This window comes from Phoca vitulina, unplaced genomic scaffold, assembly GCF_004348235.1.
Source record: "Phoca vitulina isolate PV1807 unplaced genomic scaffold, GSC_HSeal_1.0 scaffold3, whole genome shotgun sequence".
In the NCBI taxonomy this organism is placed as follows: domain Eukaryota; kingdom Metazoa; phylum Chordata; class Mammalia; order Carnivora; family Phocidae; genus Phoca; species Phoca vitulina.
Window position 1 is genome coordinate 61,622,958 of NW_022589706.1, and position 24,377 is coordinate 61,647,334.

Sequence of the window (24,377 nt, forward strand, 5' to 3'; positions counted from 1 at the left end):
CCAGGAGAAAACTGCCAAAGATAGCCTGAGTGTGTACCACACTCTTGACCGAGAACTGGGCAATGTGGACATATCCACAAGGGTCTCCAAAAACTTTCCTAAATGCACATCTGTAAAAGTCCACACTTGGACACCTGCCACACTGGCCACTAGATGACAACAGTCTCAGTCATATAAAACTTTGTCCGTTCTCTTCTAATCTTCCTTCCAATCAGTAGCCAAAAGCAGAAGGCGCGGGTGGGGGGAGGAGGTAGAAGAGCGTAAGGAACAGATTATACTCCTCTTCTCCACTACATGGTCCCTGAGCCATGATTAGGTCTGAGTTGAAGAGAGAAGCTTTCAACTAGATTTAAGGTTTTGACTAGACTTTTCATACCTGTGAATTTAACCACCAAAGTAAGGCTTGTTCTTACAGTTAAAAATAACCTCTTGTCAAGAGGTAGGGAAGGAAGATCCAAGATCTCATGGCTAAAGTCAAGGATGAGAGAAAAACAAGCTAGTTCCTCTTTGTACGCCATCAGGTATCGCCCATATACCAGTCATACTAGTCCATAGTGCCACCACCTACTCTGTTATTCAAGTCAGGAATCTAGGAGTCATCCTAGAGTCTTCCCCTCCGTAGGACCCTGACATCCAGTCTTATGTCTTAAAGTTTTTTTTAACACATCTCTTCTTCCCAAGCCTCTTAGCTACTAGTCTAGCTCAAACATAAAGTACTATAATAATCTAACTTAGTGAGTTTCCACCCTGGCCCACACTTAAGAATTTTAAAATATTAAAATACCTAGGCCCCAGTCTTAGAGACCCTCATTTAAACGGAGTCGGGATAAGACCCAGCCATTAGTGTTTTCAAGGGGTCCCAGGGTGCTTCAAAAGTTCAGCCAAGGTTGAGAATCACTAACCTAACTGGTCTATCTCAGAATGCAGACTTACTTTCTTCCAAACTATCTTTCATAAAATGCCACAAGAATCATCTTTTTAAAAATGCATATCTCATATTATCCTAGAGTAGTGGTTTTCAATCTAGGGTACCCATTAAAGTCACTTAGAGAGCTTTTAAAAATCCTGATACCAGGCCAAACTCCAGATCAATTAAAACAGTCTCTGGGGGTAGGAACCGGGCATTCCCCAGGTGATCCCAATGTGCAGACAAGGACACCACTCCCCTAGAAGCAATGGAAAGCCACAGAAAGTCTTCAAGAACAATACAGGGCAAACTCCCCTGAAGATAATAAAACCTTCCATCTAACCTCAGCACCCTCAGCTCTACACTACCAAAGCAATGTAGTTCCCTCAAAGGGCCACACACTTTTCCACTTTTGTGTAAAGTATTACTTCAATCCAGAAAGCCTCCTCTGCTCACCCACAGCTAAGACCCAAAACACGTTTAAAGTTAAGACCTTTCAAGAATAGCCTTTGTATAAAACTTCCCTGACACACAGCAGAGCTCATCAACCCACTTGTGACCACCATGATTCTGTAGGGCAATTTTTAATGTTTAAGTCTAACTTCCCTGTTGAAATGAAAAACTTGTCTTATTCATGCTTTTATCCCCAATGCCTATCACTATGCATAGCACATAGTTAGCACTCAAATATCTACTGAATTCATTTCATTTAAGCAAATAATTATTTTCTATTATTATGCAGGTAGAATCCCATTTTAATGAACTATAAGAGACATTATATTTATACATTATATTCAAGTCTCACTAAGACATAAGCAACCAGCTATACTTTTTTAAAAATGTAAAACAAATGTTTAATGTTTGTTCTATTTATGAATAATAAGTTAAGGGAAAAGGCAGTACAAAGGGTAGTAAGTTTCCAGAATCACAAAGGCAGCATCTTACAGAACAATGATGCTTAGCTTTCCACCTGAATATGTCCTTTAAAACATACCTTTTCAAAATGTTATGCTGGTATAATGACTCGGTATGTTTTAGGAAAGTGAGCAAAGACTACTTCCTTGACCTAAGAGTAAAATTATAGCTACCTTAAGATGAAAACAAATTATGAAAAGCTTTTGAATGCTCTGAATGAACTGTACTTAAGTCTAAAAACTCTGAGAATCTGGTTACCAGCATTTGATGGCAATTTCTAGTACTCTGGGTACTCTGTTTCCCAACAAAAGCTCAGATCTCCATGAAATCCAGGACAGTTTAAGCAGAAAACAGAGTATTTTATCAAAATAACAATAATAAAGTTACATTTAACATTTTATATTCATATAGTCACTACATATGTGACTTCCCAAAGACAATAATTTTGCACAAATATTAACTGAAAAACTAAACACATCATGTACCTCATTCAAAAGATTTCTGTTGCACCCACCTTCATATGGGCCATGGAAATTATCTTAGCATGCAAAATGATTACTAGGTTACTATGTGTTTAGAGTAAGACTTTTTTTCTGCCATATATCCTTGATTACTAAATTAATCTAGTATTCGATGAATGCCTATTACTTGTTGGGAATATATTAAAACTGAAGTATCTAAAGTGACTAGTAAGAACATAAAGGCATTAACCACAACACTTGGCATTTGTGGCTAATTTTTTTTTTTTTTACCTTATTTGGCGATTTCAAAGGTGAGATGGCTATTTTATTTGGTGTCTGTGTTGTAGAATTTAAAGCTGATCCAATAACACCACTTTCAGATATTGTTATGGTCTTTGATGGAGTCCCAGGAGTAGACTGTGAAAGAACCCTACCTGCAAATGAGAGGCAGCACATCAGTTTGACTTTTTTCAATAATAATATAAAAATGTATGTGTTGATGATCTACACCCACAAGGACTGTAGTATATATGTTCACTACTTCATTATGTATCTAGGTATGAACTCAAACACTCACAAGTGAGTCCCTAATGAACTAAGTTGAAACTAGTCAGAAGGAAACAAAACAATGCTTCTTAGTAACACTTAGTATCTTAATACCGCTTTATGTCAAGTCCATAAAAACACGTCTGCTCACATTCTCATCAATCCTGTTAAGTTCTATCTATCAGAATCAGAAAATAGGCTCAGGACAAGCATGCAACATGCCCTGCATAAAGCAGCTCCTGAAAGTCAGGCCTTGAATCCAAGTCTCAAAACTTATCTCTGTCCCATACTGCAGCTGTCTTACTCTGAACTTAAACCATTCAGGACACAATTTTTTTTTTTTTTTTAAAGATTTTATTTATTTATTCATGAGAGACAGAGAGAGAGAGAAGCAGAGGGAGAAGCAGGCTCCCAAGGAGCAGGGAGCCCGATGCGGGACTCGATCCCAGGACCCTGGGATCATGACCTGAGCCGAAGGCAGACGCTTAACCGTCTGAGCCACCCAGGCGCCCCGCAGGACACAATTTAAAGCCACCTCTAGAAAAGTTATCAGACTAACCCGAACACTGTTTGGTTTAATACTACCTGATTTTAGACTGCCAAAAGGAAAAGAAAAAAATTCCAACAGGAATGCAGGAATACTGTGTTCCCTTCCGGACAATACCCATCAGTAAAAACACAGAAAAACTGCAGGGTGTCTGGATGGCTTAGGAAATTGGGAATCGTATCACAATGAGTTGAAATATTAGGAATTTTTATCCTATGCAAGAGAAGCGTACGAAGACATGACAACACATCTCCAAATTCTTGAACGACTGTGTGACAGTTGTTCACCAAGTATTCTGGTTCTCTGCCATTCTGGGCACGTGGTAGAACTGCACTTTCGACCGCTCCCCACGCCCTGTGATGCGGTTAGGACCATGTGACAAGTTCTAGCTGACAAATTCTGAGTAGACGCGATGTGTGTCGTTCTGAGCCAGAACATTCACTGCCTGTGCAAGACCTCCCCAAGCTCTCTCGCCCTCTGCCACATCTGAGAGGACCGACGATCCCTCTGTCAGCCCGGGTCCTTGAGACCAAGATCACAAGCCCCTTTCTAATCCACAGTGGACATGCAGATAATCTCATCAAGTGTGAACTAAGAGTACAATCTGTTAAACTTCTGTGACTTAGAGATTGTTTATTACGGCAGGAAAGCCAAGATTACCCTGACTGATCCAGGCTGTCAAGTGGAAGGATTAGAGCCACTCTCAGCACATCAGATGCACAGCACTAACACACAGAAACACAAGTTTCAGCTCAGCAGTAGGAAAGAACTTCTAACAAAAATTTCCAACTGAAATGACTGTTTCCCACAAGTGAGTTTTCAGTCACTGAAGGTGTTCCAAGCAGATGCTGTATGATCAAATGCACTGGCTAAAAAGGGACTTCAAGCACCCAAGAAAGAGAAAAGGTGGATAACTACATTATCTCTAAAATCCCTCTTCGATGCTGTGATTTAATTCATAGATCTATCTAGAGATGAAAGAGAGAGGGAGAGGGGGAAAAGCAAGAGAAAAAGAGAAAAAAGAAAGGACTTTCTCTTTAGACAAAAATAGAGAACTAACACTAAAGAGCTTCTGGATTGTTTTTTCTGATAACAGTGCCACAGTATACACAGTTTCTTTTTAAAATCAGGTTTATCTGACGTTTATGAATTTTAAAAATATTTTAAATACAATTTTTTTCAATTTCCTTGTAGTACATGGTTACATTCAGTCATTAATGAATTTCAGGCGAGAGTTGTTTTCTTTAACCTGAATTACATCATAACTAAATAAGTCAATTCTACCTAAACTAAATGAATCTACATCAAATATTTTTAGGCCACCCTGAAGTGTTGAACCTGCCTGAAGTAAAATGTTTGCCTGTTCTAGTTTCTAAAACTAATACCTGTGGGATAAACCTGAAGCCCCAACAACCATTATGTTTAAGAAAATAAATTACCAATAAAGACACTGTTCCATAAAATGCTCATCATTTACGGTTATTACTATAATTTCTTATTTGTTTGGCATTACACAGATTTAGAAAAAAAGTTTCTGAATAAGTTAATACAGAAAATCCTCAATTCCTGAAAATAATTGATCCGGAAAAAGGCCACGTAAAAATGAATTCGTTTAAAACAGGGACAAAAATTTTATTTCAAATAACAAAGAAAACTAAGAGTAAAATTTTCACTTTTTTTCAGGGGGGCTTATATTTAACAAAAATCCAATTTATAATTAAAACTACACTAACTCTTAGGATGAACTGTTAAGTCTGGGGGAAAGAGGATTTTTCTGAAAACTTGTATGTCAGCACAATGACAGATTCTGTTTGATGGGCATAACATGATCACATTGAAGGTCATCTCGGCCAAAATATTTCAGGATTTCATCAATTCTCCCAAGAACCCTCTATACCTCTTTAAAATTCAAGTTATTCTTTTTTAGGGGCTTGCTTATTTCTCATCCAGATAGCACCTCTCCAGATTATCTAATCTCCAAATCCCTATTTATCCTTAGCTGTGCAGACAGATTCAAGCAAGTATGCAAGTTATACAATTTCCCCTTGAAGTCAATTTGCAAGGTATTTACTCTCTATTGTTGGTTGTTCTCCAAGAATCAAGAAATGTACTCCAAACGATGGGGGTTGCAGGGCAGGCAGGGAGCTCGCCTGTCTAAGGGAGGACTAATTCTGTAAGAGATTAATTTATCAGTGAATACTTTCACACTGACGAAGTTTGCTCCACTGTAGCAACCTTGTACCTCAGGAGCTCTGGGAACGAGGACCTCTGAATCTCATTTAACCATCTCCAGAGCCTTCTGCAGTGTCAGGTATCAACATTTTATAGAAATAAGATGAACTGATAATTATTTACCCAAGATCACAGACAAAATCAATAGAAGAGCCACGACTAAAACCCAAGCTTCCCAGTAGCTCCACACACCACACTGCTTCCATGACATACACATTCATCCAAAAATACACATTCACTGAGCCACATCTATGTGCCAGAAACTGTGCCAAGTCCGGAAAGATAAACAAGATAAAAGAGCTACATACATACATACACACAACGGAGTATTATTCAGCCTAAAAAAGGAATTCTTACATGCTACCACACAGATGAACTATGAGGACATTATGCTAAGTGAAATAAGCCAATTATAAAAGAACATATACTGTACGATTCCACTTATTTGAGATATGTAATCAAACTGACAGAGACAAAAAGTCTCTGTTAGGAGTTTGGGGGGAGGGAGGAATGAGGAGTTATTGTTTAATAAGTACAGAGATTCTCTTTTGCAAGATGAGAAAAGTTCTGGAGATAGATGGTGGTGATGGTGTGAACAGTGTGAATATACTTAATGCCACCGAACAGTCCACTTGAAAATGATTAAAATGTTATACCACAATTTATGTATGTGTATCTTATCACAATTTTTAAAATATAAATTTTTAAAAATTAGAACAAAGCAAAAAAATTACCACTAAGAAAAATTATAAATATAGTAGGGGAGACAGACAAGAAAACCAAGTATTATAATACAGTGTGACTAATGGAAATAGTAAAAACCAGTATGAAATTTAAAGAAGTCTAGTTAAAGTTAGAATTTAGTAGATGTAATTAAGTTTTATGGGAATACATAAGAGACGATCAGGGGAAGAGTATAGCAAAGAAAGGCATTTTAAGTAAAAGGAACAATGCCGAGATCCTAAGTCCTAAGAGAACATAGTTCATTTGGTAATCTCTTAAAATAAGTGAAATCAGTAAATATGGAACTGATAAGAGGTGAAAATGAAAAAAGTATGTATTCAATCAGAAATGCCTTTAATGTTAAGAAAGCACTGGCATTTGAATTCAAATCTGACAGACTGAAGCGAAGAAATAGATAAGAAATGGATACAGCCAAGAAAATCTTAAGCAAGGGTGTGTCAAGATCAGATTTGCATTTTAGAAAAATCACTTATATATAAACATAAATTTATCTTGACTGTAAGACAGAAAAAGATATCCATCTTCAATGAGAAGACCAAAAGTCATTTAAAAACAATCTAAATGTACTTTGAGAAATCAATAGCTGCAATATAAAGATGATAGAACCTCCCTGTGATAAAGAGAATTCAATAGGAAAGCTACCTCAGTGGTTTAAAATTTGACTCATATGAATTTAAAAGGCTATATAATGAACCAGTTGACAGTAGAAATTCTCTCTCCAACTGAACTTATGCCAACAATTCTAATAAAATTTAACAGAAGTCTATCTATGCCTTTTGGTAGAACCAATAAGTCTGCCTATAATTAAAAGGTGAAGCTATGATTAGTGTGCAAACACATTATATAAATGATCCAAACACCCAGCAATGACATCATTATAGTCAAATATAAAAGAGGTGAAATCTTGGCATTGACCAAATATTCACTCAGAGACTTCTGCAAACACCACAATTGTTTAGCATATAATTTTCCCACATAATTAAACAATTTAAGGAACTCTCTCAAACTCAAAACTAGTAAAAAAAACAAAACAAAACAAAACACTCCACTGAGACATTCCTCTTGGTTAATCCTCTCCACCAAAACCTCCCAGAGGACTGGTGGGGGTCCCTTTTTCATCAATATATCCAAAACCTTCCTTACTTTCAGCCAACTGAAGCCCACTTCCTGAACCAGCTCCAAATTCAAACCTGTTCCAGTCTTTCTTCTGGGGTCATACCTGCCTCCCATAAGAGCCCTCAAGACAGCCTCCTATAACATCACAAATCTCTGCTGAGGGCCAAAAGAGAAAATTCATTCACCCAACACTACCCTCAAATTACAATCTTTCCATGCCTCCTCTCACTTGCTAAAATGAGAAGCCTCCCTATATACAATTCAAAGCCTCAGGAAAATGATAGATCACTGCCATTGACTTCAGAGTTGTCTATTGTTACACTCTCTCTAAACTGATCAAAAACAGTAGTAGTGGTTTTAGTATATATCCCCTCCCACCCCACCCTCCCCCATGGTTAGTTAAGGTTTGAAGTACCCTCATCAAAAGAATACACTTTCTAGGAATGGGTAATTAGCATTTGAAAGTCTCTAGTCAAGTCTACCATCCAGAGGTACCTCCATAAGCCCTCAACACAATGGAAATTAGAAATGAGCCCCTAACTGGTGAAAAGAGTCATGTTAGTATAGCTCTGAATTGAAGACCAGTCACCATGGCTGTGTCTCTCTCTAGAAGTACTGAGCAGCCTGCCAGGCAAAAAGTAAGAGAGCTGGATGTAAGCCATTATAGAAGGAGAAAGGGAAAAGAGTATCACTGGTGTTTGTTCGGAAGTGATAATTATGGGTCATGGACTCCATGTTGACTACGGAAGAATCCGAGGACAGGAAGTGGGTGATTATTAATGAGAAAACAGAAGGGTTAATGGACTAGAGATCTCAAAGTCAAAGAACTGCTAGATTGGGAATACAAAGGCAGATAAACTATGAAGAAAATAAAATACTTGAAGTCAAGATCTGAGGTGTTACAGTTACTGGTGATGACAAATTTTATTTTATTTTATTTTTTTTTTTTTTTTTAAAGATTTTTTATTTATTTATTTGTCAGAGAGACAGAACACAAGCAGGGGGAGAGGCAGGCAGAGGGAGAAGCAGGCTCCCCTCCGAGCAAGGAGCCCGATGTGGGACTCGATCCCAGGACCCTGGGATCATGACCTGAGCCGAAGGCAGCCGCTTAACCGACTGAGCCACCCAGGCGTCCCTGGTGATGACAAATTTTAAAGTATATAATGAAAGAGAACTGGGCCACACTGAGGAACTTGCTGGTAAATACAGCTAAAATTCTGTTGTCACTTAAGTAATTACTATCATTGTGACAATTTTCTGTCCATAGAAAACTGCATATAAAGCATATTAACACATTGAAACCAAAAATTCAAACAGAAACCATGAAATACTACACTCTCGTGGGTATTCATTTAAACCTATTAAACTTAACTACATGTGCTCTAGAGACAAACTGCCTGGGTTCAAATCCCAGTTCGACCACTTAACGAGCTGAGAGCCTCCATTTCCACACTGACAAAATGGGGCTGTTATTAATACCTACCTCACAGGACTGCCCAAGGACTATTTAAGTCACTATGTAAAGAGCTAAGAATAGTGCAAGGCACATGTTAGCTAGTATTATTGGCGCTTAAGACTTTGCTACCTTCATGGTAAAAAAAACTTCTATGAAGACGAAAATAATGGACTAATTTTGAGATAAGTAAGGTATTTTGCTCGAAGCACACATTTAGTAAGTGTCACATTTCTTATTAACTAGTTTGGTTTGTGATAATAACCCTACTTGTTGCACTAAAACATTTCAAGATGGCAGAAAAGCCCTTTTTAAATCTATAAGGAAGGTAAATATAGAGCTTAATAAACTATAAAGAAATATAACCTGCAATGACTGGTGGTGATACTTGAGTTGTCTGTCCTGTAACTGCTTTACTATTAATTGGTTTTGCAAAGATCAGCTTCGTGATTACTGGACCAGAGGTTGGTGTTCGAGGCTTCTTAGCAATCTGAAATATATAAATAACTATGAAGATGATCTGTTTCTGTAAAACACCTTCAAAATTAAACAGAAGATTGATATACAGAAGTACATGTGAAACCAGCTCATTTAACAGAATATATCTAAGTATTCATGTTAAAAACACCTAAAATTCAGCCGTTCATCAAAATACTAATATGATCCCATCCTTAAGCCAATATATAGCAATACCTTTGCATTTTTATTGTAAATCCTTATTTTAGTCTGTAGGATAATATGCATATGATGAAAACCAAATGAGTATTTAGAAATGTTTAATAATAATGCTTATTTAATAATAAATAATACTAAAACACTATGACACAGCAATATTCTTTCTCAAAATAACAAATTATTCAGTAATAGAAGAGTAGAGTCAGTTAAGAAAGCATGATGCAAATGATGAAGCCACCTGTAAATGCAATTACATTGGCCCCTGGAAGCAAAATATAAATACACAATAAAGACAGGCTTATGATTAGATCTTCAGCTTTAGATGTATATATCTAAAAATATATCTATATCTATATATATAGATCAGGGGGTAGATATACAAAGAACCCAACAAGTTAATGCCCTAGGATACAAAGAAATAAGTTTGACAAAACAAAGACTATTCTAAAGGCAAAGGTGCTAGAAATGTTATTTGCTAAAATATTGTTTACTAGGCTATCAATTCTTTGAAGGTAGGGTCTATATTCATCCCTGATCTTAAATTATATCGGCACACTGTTGACCTGAACTAAAATTCTCCACAAGTCAAGGAGGGTAGAGTTATCAATGTTCTAATACGGAAATTATCAATGTATGCAAAGATAGAGCTTCTTTTAAAAGTTAAAAGCAGAAATTTAGCTATGATAGGGAAGACATTAAATATTAATTTTATTTGTCAGATATGAAAATTGAGGTCCTAAAAGTGCTAATATTGGAAATAATGACTTAAAATGAATAAACATGACCAATTTGAATGACAGAAATATACCAGAAGCTGCAATGGATCACAGAACTACATAAATATCAGCTTTGTGCTCAAATTATAAATTAAACTAAATAACACATTACAACCTTACACCTAGAATATATTACTTTCTTACACTCAGAACATGTGACTGACAAAACAAAATATAAATGAAATACAAATCGCTTTTAAAAAAAAAGGAGATCCATTACTATACTAAAAAAAATACCCAGCTTGCAAAACTGATATACCCAAATAAATGTATGACTATACTTCAAAAAATTGATGCAATTTGGGAGACATAAAGGGACTATATTTCCCAACTGTGTTTACAGGTCTAAAATTCTAAAATGTCAGAATATATCATCTATTGACTTACTACTAATAATCTCAAAAGGAAAAAGTATTGATGTTCTTAGAAACCCATGTCTTGTAATAAATAATCTTTTTTTTTAATATTCTTAACTATAAAGTAAAGATTAGGAGCTTAGAGTATTTCCCTATTTTTAATTGATTTTCACAATCATATGACTATATGAATACTTACCAATCAGGAAAAAAAATGTAAACAATACAATCAAAAGCACATTAATTATGTAAATGAACAATTTCAATCTGCCCTTGTGGTTATGTTTCTTTAGCGGCACATTGCTGAAAATAGCGATTTATAGTTCCTTCAAAGAAACATACTTTTTGCATTATTAAATTCTAAACTACTCTAGAACAAAATTACTTTATCAAGCAAAACAAAGCATAAAGTATCACTTTTAACAAATTTATGTAATCAGCAGATAAAGACAAAAATGAATCAAAAAAGGAATTTTACAAATAAGACAGCCAAATACATGATCAAATAATACATACAGGTAATTATTGGCACTGTATTGTATTGGTTCAGGAACTAATAAGGAGTTATGTTGTTCCAGACTGTTAGTTATTAATTACTCTTATATACTATGCACAAGAAATATGGGAAAGTGTTTATATATCTGTAATTAAGTGTAACTATACCTCTTTGTTACTGCCTCTGGCCTCAACTGTCACCTCTTTCCTTCATTTTTCAAGATGGGTCTCCTTCTTCCACCCTTACCTGCTGTCCATACCCTAACAGTTTCAATACTCTGATTAAACTTAAGACAACGCTGAGGATTGTCTAGGAAAAAAACCAGAGAATCATATACACCGTGTAATACTAAACCAAATATTCTGGCGCCTAAAGAGGAAACATAAATGTGTGGCTTCTTATTTGTTTTTTTCTGTGCTTTAGAGCTTTGTAGGTTACTTTGGAGTTTGAAAGATTTGAGTTGCCTAAAAACTGGACAAGTGGAACGATATTCTAAATGGGGTTTCTTTTATTTTTGTTAGTTCTTTTTTTAAATAAAAGTTCTTTTTGGGGGGTGCCTGGGTAGCTCAGTCAGTTAAGTGTCTGCCTTCAGCTCAGGTCATGATCCCAGGGTCCTGGGATAGAGCCCCATGTCAGGCTCCCTGCTCAGCAGGGAGTCTGCTTCTCCCTCTCCCCACTTGTGCTTTCTCTCAAATAAATAAAATAAAATAAATAAATGATAGTCCTTTTTTCATAAATAGAATCAGGTTTTATAAAAGTAACAATAATAAAAGAAGTTCTAAGAATTAGACCCCAGTCTTTGCTTTCATTGTCAGTAGTTAGGGGATTATAGTAGAAAACTTGTGGATACAAGTAACCTGGTCATTAAATAGCATGTATACATTGCTCTAGTAAATGAAAAAAAAAATGATATTCTGGTTTTCATTATTAATTTATTGTGAACGTGGTTATGATCCCCAAAGCCAGATAAACTATGGTAAACTAATAAAAACAAGTTTCAAAACTGATTTAAAAAACAAGCTGAAGACAAGATGCTTGATGGGGACAGTTTATCTCATTCAAGAGATTCTCATCAATAGTAAAAGGAAGTCAGAGATAAGTGAGAGATGATAATAAACAAGAAAGAAGGACGCCTGGGTGGCTCCACTGGGTAAGCATCTGCCTTTGGCTCAGGTCATGATCCCAGGGTCCTGGGATGGAGCTCCATGTTGGGCTCCCTGCTCTGTGGGGAGTCTGCTTCTCCCTCTCCCTCTCCCCCTCCCTTGCTCGTGCCCTCTCTCTCTCTCTCTCAAATAAATTAACGTCTTTAAAAAAAAATCAAGAAAGAAAAGTGCTAAATACTTAATAGTGGCAGGAGGGATATGGGCAAATTACAAGGTTTGAGAAATCAAACAAAGTGCTTAAATAAAAAGCCCACAAGGGACGCCTAGTTGGGCCCAGTTGGAAAAGTGTGCAACTCTTGATCTCGAGGTTGTGAGTTCAAGCCCCACGGTGGGTGTAGAGATCACTTAAAAACAAAAGCTTAAAAAAAAAAAAGCCCATGAAAAATAAATTTCTTATTATTCTGCCAACATAATAACCAAAACATCATTATTTCTAACATCAGCTGAGCATGGGTAGTTCCTCACATCTTCCTATTTCCTTATATACCTGCACCAGTTCTCTAAGTCATGCCTGTTCCTTTTTTTCTGAGAGGTGAATCTTTCAGGCAGGGAATGTATTTGTGTTTCCTGATCTTAAGAGGATCATTTTATTTTAAGAGCAGTGATGACCTAAAAAGGCCTATGTGAGCGTGAAAAACTGGGAACCATTTAATATATGTTCTGTTAACCTTCTATCTTAGGATCCTATTCATACTAATAATAGGCACCATTTTGAAGGATCCTCAAAGTTTTGAGAACTACATTAAGTACTATCTTTTACTATGTATTTCATCATGATCAAATAGCCATCTTCCAGCTAAAGTCAAAAACTCAGAGAAGTAACCAATTCAAAGTTCCACAGGTGGTAGGGTATCATAGAAGTGACTCAAATCCAGTTGGTCCAATTCTAAAGCCAATATGTTACCTTCCATCACGTGACACTGCCTTTTCCACACTGCAAACATGAGTGATGGCAGTGGGCAGGAAACTGCAAAGAGGTGGCACACGTGGGCTAGTATGTACTATTGCTGGCTCCAAGGATTTCTCAGAGCAGCAAGTTTTCCTAGACTTTGGCCATCTGTTAACTGAAAAAAATTATGTCTGAATGATTTTTTGACAGCCCAGCAGCAACTCTGGTATCTTTATACCAGCAGAGCATACTTGCAATCAAACTACTACTAAGAATAAAATGCATTTAAAAATGAGTAAAGAGCTATAAATACACTAAGTTGAAATTTAACAAAAATTAAGTTTGCTCTAAGTTCTCTAGCAAACATTTTCAAAGCATTAGACATATCAAACTTTACGAAAAAGAAACCACACAATTACTAAAAGCAACATTCAAAAGAATTCAGTAACAACTATGCATTTAATCACCCTACAAACACAACTATGAATCAATTTAATTTTTAACATGCATTTGAATTAATAAGCCCCCTTTTTTTTTTTACCTGTACTGTTTTTAACTGTTGGGTCTGTAACACAGAGGGCTGAGCTGTAGTATTAATCAGTTGACTTCCTGGGGTCAATGCTGAGACACCAATGACAGGTTTCACCTCTGGCCTCCCTCCAATGGTAACTACTTTAATTTGCTGCGGTGGCAATTTAGCATCTCCTGACTGAGCCTGAGTTGTAACTTTCTGAGCCTGGGGTAGTTGGCTATGGGGTAGTGCTAAAACAATTGGTGAACCAGACTTGCCCAAAGTTGTTAAAATTAACTTCTGTCCATCTGGTTTAAGGGTCTGATTGCCAAGTTTAAGATCTGATGTCTGTGATACTTTGTTTAAAATAATCTGATTGGCTGATATAGTCACAGGAGTCTGAGCACCAAGTTTTTGAAGGCCACTTGGAAAAGCTGGTTTCACTGTGGTATTAGAATCTGCTTTAGTAATTGTGGTATTCACTGCAACTTGGTTAGTGTGGTTACTGTACACTGTGATTGGTTCCGTGGAAATGGGCGTGGCTGTAGAGTCACCAGTAGAATTTATGTTGACAATTTCTTCCAGTTCTGTCTCCATGGGAATTGGGGATGAAACAATAACAGCCTCAATACTATCATCATCCACTAAAGTTATACCAGTGTCCATTATCTCCTCTGGAAGCAAACTATTCACCTCAGCTGGCACCACCTCCATGATCGTTCTCCTGCTAGAAAGTTGATCAGGCACTGCAATAAAAGTTGAAAATGAATAAATTACTAGTTTTCAAAACAGATTTAAGAATAAAATTATTCAAAAAAGTGCAAGTGACAAAATAATCATCTGTTGCTGATGTATAACTGAATGAAGGATATTCCTGATATCTATTTGGCTTAAACCACTTCAACATACTCTCAACCTTCAAGAATCTGAAATATGTCATTTGGGACACAAAACTAGAAGCAAATATTCTCATTCGCCATGTCTCAATCCCAAAGTATACTGCATTCAAGCAACAATAAGTCACATAATTACATGAAACTCCTTTCCAATGCCCACTCATAAAACTCTTTAGTCTTTGACATGTCTGATCATCTTATTTCTTGCCAGTTATTTTTTTTCCTATTGATAGGCTTGAAAACTGCTGATTCATATAAAGAAAGATTTAAATGTAAACAAATATTGGAAAATATCTTTAAATCTCCAGGGAGCTAGGTCCTAAGATGAGGGTAGTTTGCCATCTATAAAAATCCATTAAATATTCAAATTAATGTTAAAGGAGTTCTAGAGTAATCCACCTCAGCAAGTACAGATTAAATGACTTATTTGGCTCAAGTTTGATCAATTAGCTTCAGACCAAAAAAACCCTTTATTTGGGAAGAAGATTCTCAAATCCTCCATAGCCATTTAAAATGTCAAAAAGGGAACCAGTCCCATTACAAAAAAAGTGGTAATAATAATAATAAAGCAGATTATGAACAAGTCAGGACTGTGATGATTTTAGCCAAAGGTTACGCAGAACTTCCAATGAAGGAGTCAGTACCATTATCTTCACATACTAAAGAGAGTGCATCATGTTCATGACTGACTAAATAATAATGTTATTTGCCGATACAACATTAAAGATCCATAGAAACCTAATCAGCAATTCCTTTTTTCCTTTTTAAAATACAAAACAAAAATACCCATTCTGAGATTAAGAATAACAGCACCAAATTACAATTATTATCACTGACAAATACTAAAGTGCCAAAATTAATCATTATTGAATGCTTGCTATATACAAATGATGGCATAATTAATCCTCACAATTCTGAGATAGTATTATAACCACTCCCATATTACAGATGAAGAAACTTAGCTTAAAAAATCTGCCAAGGTCACATAACTAGTAAATGACAGAGCCCAGACTCAAAATCAGGGTGTTTTATAATACCAAAGTTCACAATTTTAATCACAAAATTACACTGCCTTAAATTTTTACCACTGGTATTTTTAAATGAAGAAAAAACAAGTCTACTCCTTTACAGTCAGTCCCCTACCCTAAAAATCCCACCCCACACAACCACTGAGCTGCTCTATCATTATAGTTTTGACTTTTTGCCCATTCTACAACTTCACATAAATGGAATCATATATTATGTACTCAGGACATAAAGGAATCATATAAATGAGTTTTTTCACTGAGCATGTTGAGATTTATCTTTATTCCTTCACTTACTAGGAGTTCTGTTCCTTTTTATTGCTGAGTAATATTCCATCATACAAATCTACCATGATTTGTTTATCCATTCACCTGTGAGTGGATATTTGGAAATTGTTTCCAGTTTGGGACTCTCATAAATAAACTGCTATGAACATTCAAGTTCAAGTTTGTTATGGATACATATTTTCGTATTTTTTGAATAAATACCAAGAAGTGGACTTGCTGGGTCATAAGGTAAATTTATTTTTAACTTTCCATGAAAGTGCCAAACTATTTCCCAACACTGTATACACCCACCAGCAATGCGCAAGAGTTCCACCTGCTCCACATCCTCGATAACAATTGGTACTGTCAGCCGTTCTAATGGGTGTGAAGTGGTATCTCATTGTGGTTTTCACTTGCAATGCCCAAACGACTAACAACGCTGAGCATTTTTTCATATATGCAGTGTATTTGTGTATCTTCTTTTGAAAAGTGAGTTAAAATCTTTTCCCTTTTTAAAAAAATACTGGCTTTTTTGTCTTCTTACTGAATTGGATAAGTTCTTTATATACACTATAAAATCACCAGTCACAATAACTTGAAGCTCAAAGGAGTTACTAGCGTTTTAAGACCCCAAAGTACTAGCACTTCTCTACATACAGGTCTTTCTGATCAGGAGAATCCCCTTTGACATTTATGGGAATTTAAAGTAGGCATGTAAAAACAACACCAATTATACCTTCAGCAATGGAAACAGTACACAACAACAAAGGGCCCAACCTACAATTGTCACATTAGCTTCCTTTCCCTCTGCAAACCTTGTCCAAGCCCCATCAGTCACGTCTAGCACGCTCCAGCCCCCACAGAACTGGCAGGGTGCCAGTATCCAACACAACCAGAGAAGTCTGACTCCTTGCTCTCCCCGAAGTTCCCCCAGCATATTTGGTCATGTGGGTATGGCCTTTGGTTCCCCCTTAAGGACAAGGAGATCTTTGCCCAATCTCTATTCATCTTTCTCCTTAAAGCACCTGAAGTCAAGGTGTAGGAGGAGGGAGAAGTCAGGTCACAGGAGATAATGGTCTGGCAGGGCATTTACTTTCAGTTTCAAGTACTCACAGTTACAACTCAACTAAACAAACTTCTAAGACACCCAAAATTCTATATCCTCTGATGCCATTTCTGGTGTCCTATTTCTGACACCATTATCATTATCTCAGCTCTGGGGACTCCTTAACTCAGCAGCTACAGCCACAGTGCCTTTCAGATGGGGCTATGGAGTTGAGTGTACAACAACCAAAGTACCATTTGGTCTCTCAGTTCAGCCCCTAAATATCCATTAAGAGGTAGAACACTGGAAGACTTATTCCCCCTGCCACCCTTGCCCACCACTTGAGTGACAGCATTCATTACCAGATGCCAGAGTCTTTTCATATCCCCTAACCTAACCCACACGGCTGTCGTCTTCCTTTTTCAGAAAGCTATGTCTCTGTCAGGACTCCATTTTCATGGCCCAAACTGCCAAGAACTGTGAGGGATCTGAGATTTTAGACCCTCTTTGTAAGCTAACAAAGTATCCTGTTACCATTTCACAGATACTGGCAGACCACACTGCAGTCCTAAGTAGAGACACAGATGACTTCTTACAGCACAGCAAGGAACATGAGCATCATGTGTCTATGAGTTCTTCCGGGCTGCCTGCAAGTCCCACAGGGTAGACACGGAGAGGCCCAGGTAGATGCTGTGTAGGCAGGGGATTTGTATCACAACTCATAACCCTGAGCTCAGAGAACCTGGTTCACTTATAATGGGCTGAAGCACACCTGCCCTTTTGTCCACAGGAAGATATTATCTTTATTATACTGCACAACAAGCAAATCTGCCCTTGGCTGCAGCAGGAATCACTATATCTACCATTCAAGGCTGTATGCTATACAAACATCCTAGAAATGATTATTTAAAAGGACAGTCACTGCCTCTCTTGCAAAGACCAATGGAAAACTTATCTCCCAACCGGTGTCTCTCTACTTATCTCAGCAATGTTTTATAATTCAATCGTATAGGTCTTGCACATAAATTTATCCCTAAGCGTTTCATGTTTTGATTCATTGCAAATGGTCTTTTTTTTTCTATTTTCCAATTGTTTGCTGCTAGTATATACAAATACCACTGGGTTTTTTTCATATTGTCCGTGTAGCCTACAACGTAGGTAAACTCAACTTATTAATTTTAGTAGATTTTTGATGTAAGTTCCTTAGGATTTTCTACAAACACAATCCACGTTGTCTGAATATAACATCTGTATTTCTTCTTTTCCAATCAGCGTGTCTTTTATTTCTTTTCCTTGCCTTACTACACTGGCTGAGACCTCCAGCAAAATGTTGAATAAAAGTGGTAAGAGCAGACATCTTTGCCTTGGTCCCAATCTTACTTGTTAGCTGTGGGTTTTTCATAAATTCCCTTTACCAGGTTGAGGAAGCTTACTTATATTCTAGTTTGCAAAGTTGGGTGGGTTTTTTTTCCCCAATCATAAATGGATATTTCTAGCATATGTTTTTTCTGCAACTATTGAGATAATCACATGGCTTTTCTCTTTTAGCCTTTGAATTATATTGATTTTTTATTATTAAGCCAATTTTGCATTCCTGAAATAAGCCCTACTCAGTCATGATGTATTATACTTCGTATAAATTCCTGAATTATATTTCCTAATATTTTGTTAAGCATTTTTGTCTATACTCATGAAGGATATTGGCGTACAGTGGCTGGGGATAATGCTAGCCTAATAAAATGTGTTGGGGCATGGTGCCTCCTCTTCAGGAAAAGTCAGCATAGAATTGTTACTCTTTCTTCCTGAAATGTTTGTCAGAACTCACCAATGAAGCCATCTAGACATAAAGATTTCTTGTTTTTAACTATAAATTCAATTTCCTTAATAGATGTAGAGTTGTTCCAGTTATTCAGCGACCTTTGATATTTGACAGTTTGTGTCCTCCAAGGAATATGTCTATTTCCTCTAAGTTGCCAAATTTATTAGCATTAAATTATACATAATATTCTTTTATATTAATGTCTGTAGAAATGGCAACTCTTCATTCCTCATTTTGGTAATTTGTTTTCTCCTTTTTTCATCAGTCTGCCTGAAGATTTATCAATTTTATTGATCTTTTCAAAGAACCACTTTGGCTTCACTGATTTTCTCAATTCTTTCTCCATTTTTTATTTAATTGACTCTTATCTTTATCTCCTTCCTTCTGCTTGCTTTAGGTTTAATTTGTTCTTCCAGAAGCTTAAGATGGAAGCACAGATCAGGGTTCAGTAAACTATAGTCCACAGACCATATCAGGCCTATAGTCTGTTTACTGATCTCCAGCTAAGAATGGTTTTTACATTTTAAATAGCTGAGGGGAAAAAAAGTATATACATAAACATATACCAGATTTACATGGCCTCCAAAGCCAAAAGTATGTCTAAAACCCTCAGTTTAGATCATTGATTTTAAACATTTCTTTTTTTTTTTTATTTTTATTTTTATTTTTATTTATTTATTTGAGAGAGAGAAAGAGCACATGAGAGGGGGAGGGCCAGAGGGAGAAGCAGACTCCCCGCTGAGCAGGGAGCCCGATGCGGGACTCGATCCCGGGACTCCAGGATCATGACCTGAGCCGAAGGCAGTCGCTTAACCAACTGAGCCACCCAGGCGCCCAATTTTAAACATTTCTTTCCTAAAATATTTAACATTAAAAATTTGCCCCAAACCTCTAGCTGCATTCTACTAATGTCATTTTATTTTCAATTTATTACCATTCATTTCAAATGTTTTCTAATATTCCTTGTGATTTTGTCTTTGACACACAGAAAAATAAAGAAGTGTGCTATCTGGGCATTTTCTACCTTATTATCAATTTCTAATTTACTCCTACTATTGCCAAAGAATGTAATATTCTATAACATTTCTATCATTTGAAATTTGAGACTTGTTTCGTGGCTTAGTATATGGTCTATCTTGGTGAACACTGCATGTGCACCTGGAAAGAAAGTGTATTCTACAGTTGCTGAGGGTAGTATTCTACAAATGTCAATTACATCAAGTTGGTTGATAGTGTAGTTCATATGTTCTATATTGTTACCTTTTCTTCATCTATCAATTACTGAGAAAGGCTGTTAAAAATCCCTAAGTATGATTGTGGATTTGTCTATCTCTCCCCGTCTGTGCATTTTTTTGCTTCATATATTTTGAAGCTTGCTATTCAGAATAACATGTCTTTTTATTTGTCCTGTTAAAAAAGACTAGGAATTACATGACTAGAGTCTCCCTTGAATTAGGAGTAAAGTTCAAACTTCTAAGAAGAAAAGATCTGATCGGTTTGACCAGTCTCTATGTAGTGTCAGACTGTGCGGAATTCTGGAGCCAGCACACCTCAAAGCCATTGAGCAGACTATGATAATTGCTTTACGATTAGACATCTGTATCTGTTTCAATCAGGGTCACATGCAAGGCATGGTGGCCTGTGCTAAAAGAAACTTTTAAAAGGAGCTGTGGGCATGGCAGGAAAGGGTTTGGCCATGCAGCTACATGAATCATCACTCTAATTTTATCCCTTAGGAATGGAAGATATGTACTAGCACATGCAACCTCATCATCACTGTGTTGAGGACCACTCCAAGAAAAGAGAGGATTTTCACAAGCCACTAGGGACTGAGGAGCTTTACTTCACCCCATCTTTACAAGGCAAGGTATGGTAGGAAAGAAGACAGAACATACAATGTATTCCACATGCCTCCAATATTTTTTGCTCATAAAACAAAGTTCTAAAGGCAAAGTATGATTCTGGAAATCAATACACTGAGTTTTTCCTCCTCACAGTTGAACATGGTGGAATGGTTTAAATCTATTGAGTGTTAAAGATTCACTGATTTCAGAAAATCTAATGATTTCTTTATTTGTCTCAACTGTATTACATTTTAAGATCTACCTAAAATAGCACCGCCACACTCATCTCCACTGCCCTAAGCATTCTATCACATTACCCTGGTATTTCCATCATAGCATCTATCACAATCAGAAAGTCTGATTCTTCCTGCCCTACTTCTTTACAATGCAAACTCCACAGGGACTGGGACTTGTCTGTCTTCACCACTAGATCCCCTATCTCCAGTGCCTAGAACTGAGCTGCCAAATAATAACCTTTCAATACAAACTTGAAGAATGAATAATTAATCATGGGGAAGAGTTATCATCTAAAATTCTAGCATTATTTACCAATCCAAGCATTATTTACCAAGATAACTTTGGTTTGTCTATTTGAGTAAGACAGATTTATATAATGCTGAGACTTCACAACACTTCAAATAAAATAAACTCACAAGGCACAAACTGAGAAACTCCTTTTCAAGTAAGTTTTTAAATACTCAAAATTAGCTTTTAACTAATACTCTCTGCAATTACATTCCCTCTTACATCGAAAAGGTTCTCTTAATTTTTAACTAGTTTATGATTTTTATCAGTCATTTAATTAACAAATATTTATTACTTCCCAACTTTGTGAAGGGCATTATGGGTAATTAACCAAAGACCTTGCCCTAACAAAGCTTAGAAATCAATAGAAGAATGGCATGATCACAGTTATACTTTGGGAGGATTAACTTCATCTCAGTGTGTTTTTGGACTGGAGGCAGAGAGACAAGTTAGAAGGCTATTAGAGTAATTAGTTCAAGATAGAGATAAATGGAGGGTCTGACTTAGGACAGTGATTAAAATAAATAAATACAAAATAAAAAATAATGTAAGATAGAAATGGCAAATGCTCTATGCTTTTAAATCTCTTAAGAGTTCCACATGGGATATTATCAGTGCTAAAACACTGTTACTTTCTTAATTACAGCTGAAGGACAACCAGGATGAACAAGTGTTCAAGTGTTTCATTCTTGCATATGACATTATGAAGTGGTGACCTATCACCATATTACAGTTGAATGAGTAATTTGTTAGATTAGACAAAAATATCTGAGTGTTTAAGAACTATACTTTTGTACCTAGAGCTTACCACCAGACTAACTGGGTAACTACACCATTTGGATTTTAGCTCTGATTTCTACAATCAAATGTTGACAACTCAAAAACTTAGTATATAACTACATTTCTCAAACTAAACTGGGAGCACTGGACTATAAGCCATGAGTCCTGAGGAAGATTCGAAAAATTTGTATTTTCATTTTGATAATATGTTTTAAACAGTGTATTCTGGATCGTCTGAATAACTACCTCATATCCATAATCAATGGTACTAGAACTAGGGTGGGCTAAAAAAAAAAAAAAAGGCACAGAGGGTCTTATAAGGTAAATGATATATTTATGCCAAGTGAAAGCCAAACCATCTGTGATTTAAGGAGGAAAGTTTTGCAGCATTCAAATGCACAAAAGTGGTGTAGGAACTGGATTATCACAGGTGTATAGTATATAGAAAACTGCACACCTTGCCAAGGCAGGCAATAGTATATTTACTATGCAAAGAATTTGTTTCAGCAAAACAACATCATCCATTACCCTAAATTTAATTTGTTTTACTGGCTTTATAGTTTTGTTTATATTTAATTTATAAATCTACTTGTGTTTTATACTTACATAAAAGCAATAAACATAAGGAATTTATATTTATATACACCTAAAAATTAAATATTTTAATAAAACTATTTAGGCCAATATAAGGACCCACAATATTTTTTTTTCCGTTTAAAGGGGGGACTATATATATTATTCATGCTTAAGACTAACACGGTGGACAAAACATGGGGATTCAAATCCGAAAGATCCATTTCCAAATCTTGGCTCTTCTAGGTGTTTAACACATAACCCTAAACAGTAATCTCACTAAGCCTCCGTTTACTTGCAGGATTACTATGAAAATAGTTTTATGTGGTACACTCGAACTCAAATGAAAATTCTTTTCCTCTTTCTCCATCTAAATTAGCTTTTTATGGCATTCGATATTCTATCAAACTACAGGGCTTAAGATCTCGTCATCTTTGATGTCTCTCCATAGAACTATTAATCTAGCATACACCATGCAGATAACACTTGCACAATGTCTCCTTCCCACTGCAACCAAGAATTTCCAAATCTCCAAAGTTTGAAACCTGGTATGGTACTTTTACCTCTATTTCCTCCAACCTACAACACAGTCTCTGTAAAAGCCACAGAATTTAACTCCCTTGAGTGCATCTCTGAGGCTGTCACTCTCCTGTTTTAAAATCTTCTGTAACTCTCAAGGCCTTCTGCATTAAAGCTCTACCCAATCCATCCTTCCAATTTTACCTCCCAACAATTCCTAAACTGAAAATTTCCTGAGGCAATGATACTGAGATATGCCCTATCCCTAGCACAGTACGTGACACATAAGAAATACCCAATAGTAACACTTGATATAAATACTGAAAATCCATAATGCTCCTCTTCCCCAAAAAAGACACTAGATTTTCTCCGGTGGCATAACTCTTCCTTCATTTCTTTCTAATACGCTTCTAATTATTAATAGACAATTTTTTTTTTTTTTTTAAGATTTTATTTATTTATTCATGAGAGACAGAGACCCGATCCCAGGACCATGGGATCATGACCCGAGCCCAAGGCAGACGCCCAACCAACTGAGCCACTCAGGTGCCCTAATAGACAATTGTTTTAACCATAACAATCTGAAAACTGGCCTTTAAAGACAATTACAAAGAATCACAAAAAAAGACAATAGTCCTCTGTGATCAAAAGAAAAAGCCAATGAAAAAGCATTTTACTCTCCCTCTTTATTTTAATTACTTTTTAAATTCTGAGTTTTACTACTAACTTAGAAGCTAGTTGACATGTACCAAATAATTGCAACATAAAAGCTGTAAGAAAAAACAAAACCAAATCCCTACTGGATAATACAAGAACAACAGACACATATTTAACAAAATACTCATTAACTAAAGCTTCTGAGTACCTCTGCAGTTACTTCCCCTAAAATTTTTTTGGTCCCTTATTCTTCTAATGAGTGAAAGCCAAATGCCTAAGTTATGTACACACATATACCCAAAATATTTCTCCTCTGAATAAAATACATAATGTACGATATTGTATGTCATTCTGACATCATCTCTTTGTAGGAAACATGGGTAAGGGAAATTACTGCTAATCATAAACATTACCAGTGGGCATTTCTTAAATATTCACCTCTCTGTTCAGGCTAATATACTCAATGTCACTGACCCAACCTTCCACTACAAAAGCTGGAAAAAACCAGAGGGCCCCAAATTAATGTATAAAAATTTGACTCACATGTAACTTTTCAGTAACACTACTGTAGTGTGCAAGCAGACAGACTTCCTGAGGGATCTGTCGCACAATCTAAAACATACAGGGATCTTTAGGTAAC

At 36.3% G+C, this 24,377-nt stretch overlaps 1 protein-coding gene across 9 annotated transcripts in view; it reads right to left on the reverse strand.

The window, feature by feature from the left end:
• LIN54 (lin-54 DREAM MuvB core complex component) overlaps window positions 1–24,377 on the reverse strand; it is an 80,894-nt gene that overhangs the window by 38,433 nt on the left and 18,084 nt on the right. For 4 of the 9 annotated variants that reach the window (XM_032400681.1, XM_032400682.1, XM_032400680.1 and 1 more), the window contains exons 2-4: window positions 14,481–14,533; window positions 9,288–9,411; window positions 2,575–2,717 (exon numbers count right to left, since the gene is read on the reverse strand). In XM_032400681.1, the coding sequence (XP_032256572.1) occupies window positions 2,575–2,717; window positions 9,288–9,411; window positions 14,481–14,533 (320 nt within the window). Of the gene's footprint in view, window positions 1–2,574; window positions 2,718–9,287; window positions 9,412–13,817; window positions 14,534–24,377 lie in introns of all 9 variants that reach the window. The other 5 variants (XM_032400675.1, XM_032400677.1, XM_032400674.1 and 2 more) reach the window with 2 other exon arrangements.